Here is a 9,562-nt window from a genome sequence, read left to right on the forward strand (position 1 = left end):
TCTCCTTACCTCCCACTACCGACTAGCTCTCCCTGTCTTGTTCTCTACAATGCCCGAGAGTGTGTGTGCAAACCAACAAAGAGACTGATGAAGCGTGTCTATTTGTGAGAATTCAAAGTCAATGTCACCATGGTCGAAAGTGTTCGATAGTTTGACACTCTCTCTCTCTCTCTCTCTCTCTCTCTCTCTCTCTCTCTCTCTGTTCCACTATGTGCATCTTCAAGGCCTTTAATGTTGAAGTTGAGATAAAGCCCCTTGCTTACTCAACTCCAATGCACAATCTATCCAGAGAAAATAGCCTTTGCGCTTTCAATTTCAAACATACTTGCATTTCAAATCAGCTATTGAGCTTTTCTACAAAGTTGTAGAGCTCAAAGACAGCTTTGTTTTGATTAAAAATAAGTTTTTGAATCAAGTTAGCAAAGCATTAATTTGCTGTCAATCTTCCTTAAATTGAGCAACCTTTTCTCTCTCTCTCTCTCTCTCTCTCTCTCTCTCTCTCTCTCTCTGCGTCTCTGAGCTCTATCCCCTTGTGACTTGTCAAGTTCAACCCCTTGCCGCCTTGATACGTGAACTCTTATGTGCCGAGCTTACAATGCCTCCATAGTCATGGAAGCTTTGAGCTTCAATCCATTGCTGATGTAACCGATGTGAAGCTCACCGGTAAGTGGAAAACACCGGAAGTGTAGTAGCACCACAACCTTCGGCTCTACTATCACTTGAAGAGTGCGAGCGCACAAATGCGTGAATATAGTGCTGTGTAAGGATGGAGAGCACAAAGAGTAAGTTATCCTCTTTCGCTCATTATATAATCAAGTAAATGATGGGTTAGTAACGGACATCTAGTCAATTGGACTGAACCCCAACATAATTTACACAGATGTTCTCTTTTAACATTGTCAAAATCTTTGCTCTCTCTCTCTCTCTAAACAAAGCTCCTAATTATTCGTAGCTCATGCTCCTAGTCTTGTAGACATTGGCAACAAAATTTTGGTATGACCTTCCCTCTCTCACACTCATTCATTCACTCTTGATTGGCAAGGCAAAGAATAGAGTTTAATATTATGGGCTTCCACATCTAGCAAACTAAGGCTAACAGATATCTAATATGAGGAAATCCTCCGAGAATTTAATCAAAACTCTTGTACATAGTGAAAAATGTGGTCACAAAGCAAACAATCAGCAATCCCTTAGTATTATCATCACTAACCATGCCAAAAAAAAACACTATTTTAAGCCTTAACAATACTTAAAAATTATTTGTGCTAAACCTATTTCCATATATGCACACATGGATGGAGGAGACAAGATACAAAGTGAGCAGCTTAGCTATGACCAAATTTTGGCACCCCATTTCTTCCTTGGAGAATGTCATAAACTTCCTTCAAGTGGAGGAAAGAAACAAGGTCAAAGAGGACAATAAACAATGAGAGGTGTTTGTATTGTGGTTGCGTAGAAGAAGCAATACCATTGTAGGGGAGAGACAAATCTTGCCAACGATTGCTATGTAGTCCAACCATGTATTCTTTGTGGCAAGACATTGCTACTGTAACAACAAGAATAGACCTACGGAGAGTGCACACTAACATGGAAGGCATGAAAATTCTGTCTTCTCTTCCGAAGAGATCCCTTCATTTGCAAGCCTCATGAGACTATCCTTTTCGTTTCGTTTTAAAATGCCGAAGTGAGGGATGTCACCTATGTAAGGCTCGTCACCTATTCTCAGCTTTGAGACATCTATAATGTCACCCTTCGTTTCCTTTCAAGGTCTAAATAAGGCACTCCATACAACACTGCTCTCTTTAAGTTGCATTGCATAGATTGAGTCTCTTGCAATCAGAATCTTGTGTGCACACTTGGTGAATGCTACCAATATTTTGACCATCATGATGTAACAAATGTAGAGCTTATAAGAGATACAGAGCAGATACAGAACCCTGTTTTCAAGACAGCCTTACTTCCCAGCTGATGGAGAAAGTGCAACAATTAGGCCATCTGTTACTTGAGAGACGGTCACACAAAAAGTTACTCCATACACCTAGCACCACCTCAGTGGCAGCTTCCGATTTCCTTCAAAGGACGACAAATCGCTCGTCACCCACTACATCAGGAACGGGTAAACAGATCCCCTAGGGAGCTTCGAGCATTCAAACTTGTGCCACATACAACATATGAGAGAGAGAGAGAGAGAGAGAGAGAGAGGACATTATAGCAGGGTGAATCGCACATTCTTAGACCCAACTACAGTATTTTGCAGTGACGGGCGATTGAAATTCAAGCCTAGTGCAAGCAAGCAATGAGTACAATGAGATTCCCACCTCTTAATCACACGTGTGTGTGTGTGTGTGTGTGTGTGTGTGTGTGAGAGAGAGAGAGAGAGAGAGAGAGAGACACGCCCCTTACCTTCGACAAAGAGCCGAAAAGAGCAGTATTCTCCTAAGCAAGGAGGTCAGCTGGTTTCGCTAACAGCCCAACAAACTCCACAAATATTACTAGGCAAGAAGAACGGAAAGCAATGGTTCCAAAGTCTGCCCCCAGGTGCTGAGCCTGAAAGGAGTTTCTTCTAGCTAGGATTCAGGCTAGAGTCCCTCTAGCAGGAGGCCTGTGACGCAAGAGCCAGGGTTAGGAGACGAGATTTTCCATGAGCTTGTTGAGAGCCTTGGCGAGGCTGCGACCAAGCCTGTTCCAGTTGCAACCTTCTTGCATGAAAGAGAGACTCTCCAGCCACTGAGTTCAGCGCCAAAGCCGGACATATTGCCACATGGCCAACACTGAAATCATAAATCATTGGAGAGCGAGGGCAGCTCTTTCTAATGAAGAGCCAGTGTGACACGTTCACAGCTAGTCACCAACAGGCTGGGCCACCCATCCCATTGTGACATGACCTTCAAATACACAAAAAGAGGAGTCACCACTACCTATGGGCAGGCAGAAAATAATGGAGGGCAGAACCATACAACTGGTATGTGCCAATCACATCACTAATCAATTATATTGCACAGCCTTATAACATGCATGAGGCTTTTTGAGTACCAACATGACCTCTGTGAATCACAACCAAACAATCAATCCACAGATATAACTTAATCAGTGTAGACTCACTGAGTCACCATTTCATTTGAAACTCTGAACTGAATGCGAACGCAATGAACAAAAAAAATCAATATTCAATTAAACCAGCATAAAAAAATAGAGCGTGTCTGCTATTTATATCTTGCACATACCACTACGCCAAAATTTTAAGAAACAAAGAGCTAGGCACGCTGTTGACCACTTTCCAAAGCATTCACTTGACCATCTCAAAAGAATACATACACCATTATTAAGACGTAATGTGCCGGATATGAATGCTCTCTCTAACAAATTTGGAAACTACCTCACCTTCAGTCGGGTGAAGGAATAACATACACCATAGAAGAAGTCCTGCTACAGAAAGCAGTTACTCCCTTGATTGGCCAGCACGAGAAGAGAGGATGATACCTACAATCAAACCATATAAAGCAAGGGCCTCTGCAAAGATGAGTATGAGTATCATTCCCACGAAAAGCTTGGGTTGTTGGGCATTTGCTCTGAAAAAAAAAAAGGTAGAAAAAAAGACAAGACCTTCAGCTTCCATACAGCACATTAGCATCAAAAAATAAGAGAGGAAACTTAGCCACACCTACCTTACACCGGCATCGCCAACAATACCAATAGCCATTCCAGCAGAAAGACCAGCTAAACCACAAGCGAGGCCAGACGATAAGTGAGCATAGCCATCAAATAGATAATAGGCTGTACTCGTGGGATTGATGCCTGTACTTATTATCACGGCTATAATCAAGCCATAAATACCCAGCACACCAGCCATAACTACTGGCACAATAGACTTCATCACTAACTCTGGTCTCATAACACCCATCGAAGCCACACCTACACCACTTTTAGCTGTTCCATATGCAGCACCCATACCTATTTTTAAAGAACACCAAAACAAAACCACAATGGATCAGCTAAAATAGAACCGTGACTGTTTGGTGTCTCAACAAACAATTGAATAGCCAGCTTGTGAAACTCTTGACCCATTGTAACAATTGTACGATACCAAACAAATCTACTCGTTGCAAACCATACAGCAAGCCACTGTATTAAAAACTGACCAAAAACTAGCACCCTTCTTTCTACTATTCCTGCATGGGAAATCGACCCCCTCTCTCCTTTTATCTGCAAAAAGCAGGTTGACATCGACTCTGGCATCCAAAAGCTAGGTGCGCCCCCATATCAGCCCCCTATTCTTGCCGGCCACTAGGGCCTATAAAAGCACTTAATGATGCCCCACCTCTGCATTAGATTGTAAGGTACCCCAGTAGTGAGACAGCACGTGGAGATTCTGCTGCGACAGCTCAACGAGTTGTCGCGACGAGTTTGCACTCAGAGGTTGCTTTGCGAGCTGGAAGCAACAGGTGATGTGTTGTACGAGAGTTTTGTTTGCACTATTTACTAATGTTTTTGTGTTTTGCAGCTATTCTACATTTGAGATCTAAGTAAGGCCTTGGGCTTCGGCCTATGGTCAAAGGATTCCAGAAACAGAATCCAAGCTGGTTTGCTTAGCGATTGTGCTCTGAGATCAAACCAAAAGATCGCTAAGAAAATACTTCATTTCTCGAGTTCCTGAAAAGGAAAGGAAGTCCCATCAAATCTGAGATCTGGAACACGGGGGGGGGGGGGGATCAACCCATCTTTTGATCCTCAATACTCTATCGATCCTCTCATTCTCTCTTCCCCCTATTATTTTTGTAAAATTCTATTTATTTAAGTCTATTGATTATTCGTGTGCGCTCTCCTTTGTGACACTTTCCATGTTTGAAGTCCTTATGCTGAAAATCCTCATAACAAACACTTTGCAAAAACACAAAACCGAATCCAACTTCCAAGTGAGAAGCAACTACTACTTTCATGCAATAGTGAATCTTATTCAGTACAAAAATGGGTGATTTCATTAATTTAGAAACTGCAGACGTAGATACAAGGGGCCCTTTGAGTTTTACATCAATAACTAGATCCTTGCCCCAATTCTTCAGCTGGGGTTTCAGACTGTTCTTGTGCTGCCGAGTCACACCCCTCCAAAGGCATGATATGGAAGTCCTCTTCATAACCTTGAACATGCACATGGAGTTTGCCAATCAAAGGTGTCACTGCAGCCTCATGCCTTTGTGCCGTCACCCCCAACTTGGCCGCCATCTATGGTGAAATGAAGCCCAAATGAAGTTGGCCTTGGCTCCGTTGTCGAAGAAGATCAATGCCTCTTGATCTCGCACTTTGCCTTATACTCTACAGAGCTCTGAAGACCCATCATCCTACAACATCCCTAAATTAAACACAAGTCTTGCATTTGTCTTTGTTATCTTTGCCTTTAGTTCTTCAACTCTTTTCGATGCCCCTATTTGTTCTCCTCCTTTGTCAAACACTTGGACAAAATATGGTCTTGTGCCCAACATGTGTAGCACTTTTCGTCCTTACACCATTTGTCTTTGTTATCTTTGCCTTTTGTTCTTCGGCTCCTTTCAAAGTATCTGCTTTGTTTCCTCCTTCATCAAACACTTGGCTCCTCCTTCGTCAAACACTTGGCCAAAATATAGTGCCCTTTTGTTGCTTGTGGAACAAATTGCTGACGTGTCAAGCCACTGGCCAACCTGCAAATCCCGGCCGAGGGGCCTAAACCCTAAGAAGAAGCAGAAGAAGAAGTAGAAGCGGCACTAGAAGTTTTACCAACTTGCAAAGTCTTGCCGAGTGGCTTTTTTTTTTTTTTAAGAGTTCCCAACAACTTACAAGACCCCGTCTGATGTGGCCCAAGTGACCTAAAGAGATTAAATAAAGCAGGACCCACTTACACACACAAAAAAGATGCGTAAGTTGTTGATGACGTGGCAGTTGTATGAACGCCCGCAATTTGCGCTCACATGCTGACGTGGCAGATCAATTCAAGCTAGAAGGAATCAATAACGCAAGAAAAGAAAGAAAAGGATTTGTAGAATTGTAAGACTAGATCTTCACCATTTCAATTCCCTTGCACCTGACAAGTGAAAGGTTAAACCGCTGAGAACATGCATACTCCTAGTCTTCCATAGTCTCCATACACACACTACCACCACAATGGAGAAAAGAATCTATCTAAGATGCATTTGGAAAACATAGATAGTGTCGGGTAACATGTCTCTAAAGTACCACGTCCATAACTAATAGTTATAACCCTTGCGCCTCTCCTTCTTCTCCAAGATTTGTGCTTTCATTCCTGCAACCCTAAATCCAACATATTAAATATCTCCTAGACACATGCCCTTGGCGTCTACTAGCTTTAAAAGCAAGATGTGCTTGTACATGTTAAGGAAAGTTAGCACAAATACAACAAGCACATCAAAAAGCAATCATATCGAAAACAAGCTGATAAGTACCACCTTGATTTTCAAGGAGGAGGTTTGGTCATAGTCACATGGAACAAGGGGATGGCATGAAAATATTATATTATTATCACATAGAATGAGAATCAGAATGGGAAATGGGAATAGGGAACGAATACAACAGACCCAAAAATGGCCATTCCTTATGACTACGGGTTTGTTTTTGTCACGTAGCATTGCCTCGCCATATGCAAGATGTGCCTTTACATCTTAAGGACAAGTAGCACAAATACAAAAAGCACATCAAAAAGCAAACATATCGAAAACGAGCTAATAAGCATAGATTTCCAAGGAGAAGGCTTGGTTTTATAACTCAGCAAATGGATGGAATAACTAGTGAAATGGGGCGGTATCCCTCTCTTCAGCACGAGCTCTTTGACAGACAAAAGTGGGAGATTATTTCACATTTCAGCATCGTTCATGATTATTATCATCATCGATTGCAAATCAAGAAACCTCATAACTCTTCAAGCAGAGATGCCTCCTCATTCAATGGATGCGACTCTTCTTCAAGAGCTACGACTTCACCACATAGTTGTGGCTCTACACCAAATGGCTTGCAATGTTCCTTTAAAGGACATGGCAATTCACTCTAAGGATGGTGTCTCTCTAAAAAGACCAGCATCTCCTACAAAAGGAGACCTTGTATCACAATGTTTAATCAATCACATCATCCTCCTCTTCTTCCGATAGTCTAGTCTTGCATTCTTAAGCCTTCATAATAAAAGTAAATGTACTTAATTCTCACACAATGTAGTGCATTGTGCACATTGTGATCATCTGAAGGCACGTGAAAAGCAATAGTTGATTTTTCCAATAGATATACACATACATGCGGATTTTGCAAACCAGGGAGATTTGCATAGTCTAATCTACTGGCATGCGCTTTTGAAAACTGGGTTCATAAACACCATCGGAATAACACCTGAGTGCACATTGACCAGCAGGCGTACACTCTCATGCCGATTTTAGACTTTCAGCAGCGCACCACCACAGCCCATACTACTAAGGGAAACACTTTCCAACATGCGTTGGTTTACACAAGTTGCGGCATCCCAGCACAATTTGGACCAGCGATAACTTCCCCTAACACCAGAAGTACATTCACACATGAGGTGACGTGCGATCCGATGGTATCCTAAAAAGCGCAACAAGACCACTTGACCCGATCCAGCAAGAAGGCACGCAGGTATAAAGAGAGAAGGAAAACGTACAAGAGAAGACAAGGGCTGCTGCAGCTCCAAGAAAACCAAAGAAGGGCGCAGTAGTGTCGCCATTGAATTCTGTGGTAGACATGACGAGTAAGGGTCAGCCCGGGCCTCTTCCTGCACACGGCAACAGTTAACCCCCCAATCTCTCTCTCTCTCTCTCTCTCTCTCTCTCTCGCGAGGAACATGTACAATAATGTAAGCGTTTACATAACCCAAACTTAGACGTTTATAAACTAGAGGCACGGAGCTCTTTAATTGCTTGTTGATTCCTGCCACATTACAAAATCAATCATGGTAGAAGAACTAAGTCCCAGAGTTCATTAAGCGTCTTCGGAATAAATATTTGTATAAAGATCTATATCTGTGTGGATAATAGGTAGCAATCTTACTGCTGTTGCATTTTTTTGGAAGATAGCTTCATTTTAAATTTTCATACTTGTTATTGAAGAACAATGGAATGTGTGCTAGCATGCTTGTGCTTCAAAAATAAAAGAAAAAAATATACATATGTATAGTGTCATTTCCTTGTATAGTTGTTTTCTCCTCCAGTGTTAAAGGAACATTATATGCTTCTCCTCTAGTGTTAAGAAGGTTGGTAATATTTTGTTTTGACAAGTATATTCTTTCGTGCAGTTTTAAAGTACCGAACAAGCTCATGAAAATGGTTTGTTTGATTCTTTGCTTATAGAAATTCTCTCAATGGTTCAAAAGATGCAATCAATGAGGGTTTCCAAACAACATCCCATGCAGAGATGTCAGGCAGCCGTGATCAAGGCATGCAATCGACAAGAAATCAATGTGATGGTCACATACAAACCCAGAGAACTTTCAAAACATTGCCGGAGAACTTGCTATTGCAGTTAGATAATTGTGCATCTAAAAATAAGAACGAGTATATATTTGCATATCTCTCCACACTTGTAGCTCTTGGTGTCTTCAAGACTATGCAATTGGGTTTCTTGATGGTGGGACACACACATGAAGACATAGATGACATGTTTAGCAAGCTTTCAAAAGGCTTAAGAAATAACAGTGTGTTCACATTCCCCCGTTTGAGGGAGATTTTTCATCCATGTGAGAAGTCATCACCAGCTCCATTTTTGCTCAAATAGGTGCCAAACTTCAAAAGCTTTGTAGAAGGATATTTATGTGATAGACGAGATGCTTTGGTGGGGCACTCAAAACCCTTGCAATTTAGATTTTTCATGCAGGATGATGTACTTGCCATGCAATTCAAGGTGCACCCCAAGATGCCTGATTGGAAGCCGATAGAGGGAAGGATAAAGCTATGGAAGAGGGATGATATGAACAAGGTCATGCTTCCTCAAGGGTCACCAATGGTCTTGTATCTAGCAATGTAATGGAAATTGATAATTATCTATTTATTACAACTGACAGGTGGCAAAATCATAAGCGGTCAATGATCTATGTGAAAGGATAGCACATTTATGAATATTTTTATTATTAAAGTACTCTTTATGAGCTATGGTCATTGTACATCCAGACGGACTGTCTGTAATCATTTTGAGCATTCAAGAAATCTTTAAATAAGTATGTGCAAGAGGAAAATGCTCACTCTTTCACAAGGGGAGATTGCACCCAGTGTCTGTGTTATTTTTCTCCCCTCTCCTCTCTTCTCTCTCGTGTTGAAGTAGCAATCCGCTCTTGGAGGTGCACTTGCATGTGTTTTTGTATTCTATCTCACTCTACATCTCTCTCTTGTCAACCTCGCTTTGGATTTCGTGCATCTATGGTCTTTCAGGTATGCATATCTATTGTTTTGTAGTTTGCAGCATGGTTTTTGTATATTTTGCAGACCCTCTGCGCTCTCGGCTGTAGCAGTGGTATCAAAGCCATAGGCTACATTCAAATAACTAGTGATCTTGGATATATCAATTAAAGCTAAGTGATTTT

The 9,562-nt window shown here is 41.6% G+C and overlaps 1 protein-coding gene and 1 long non-coding RNA gene across 2 annotated transcripts; both read right to left on the reverse strand.

Moving 5' to 3' along the window:
• Positions 1 to 3,266: 3,266 nt before the first annotated feature.
• Positions 3,267 to 7,833, reverse strand: LOC147448300 (V-type proton ATPase 16 kDa proteolipid subunit). Its single transcript, XM_086524153.1, has 3 exons — positions 7,652 to 7,833; positions 3,666 to 3,951; positions 3,267 to 3,569 (listed from the first exon to the last, which is right to left on the reverse strand). The coding sequence occupies exons 1-3, from the start codon at positions 7,731 to 7,733 to the stop codon at positions 3,440 to 3,442; spliced, it is 498 nt and encodes a 165-aa protein (XP_086380279.1). The 5' UTR covers positions 7,734 to 7,833; the 3' UTR covers positions 3,267 to 3,439.
• On the reverse strand, positions 4,917 to 7,645 carry LOC147448301 (uncharacterized). The gene is made up of 2 exons (XR_015189692.1): positions 5,871 to 7,645; positions 4,917 to 5,672 (listed from the first exon to the last, which is right to left on the reverse strand). It is a non-coding gene; the product is annotated as an uncharacterized LOC147448301 (long non-coding RNA).
• Positions 7,834 to 9,562: the final 1,729 nt, after the last annotated feature.

Source organism: Adiantum capillus-veneris, chromosome 11 (assembly GCF_014529385.1).
Source record: "Adiantum capillus-veneris isolate H3 chromosome 11, ASM1452938v2, whole genome shotgun sequence".
NCBI lineage: Eukaryota > Viridiplantae > Streptophyta > Polypodiopsida > Polypodiales > Pteridaceae > Adiantum > Adiantum capillus-veneris.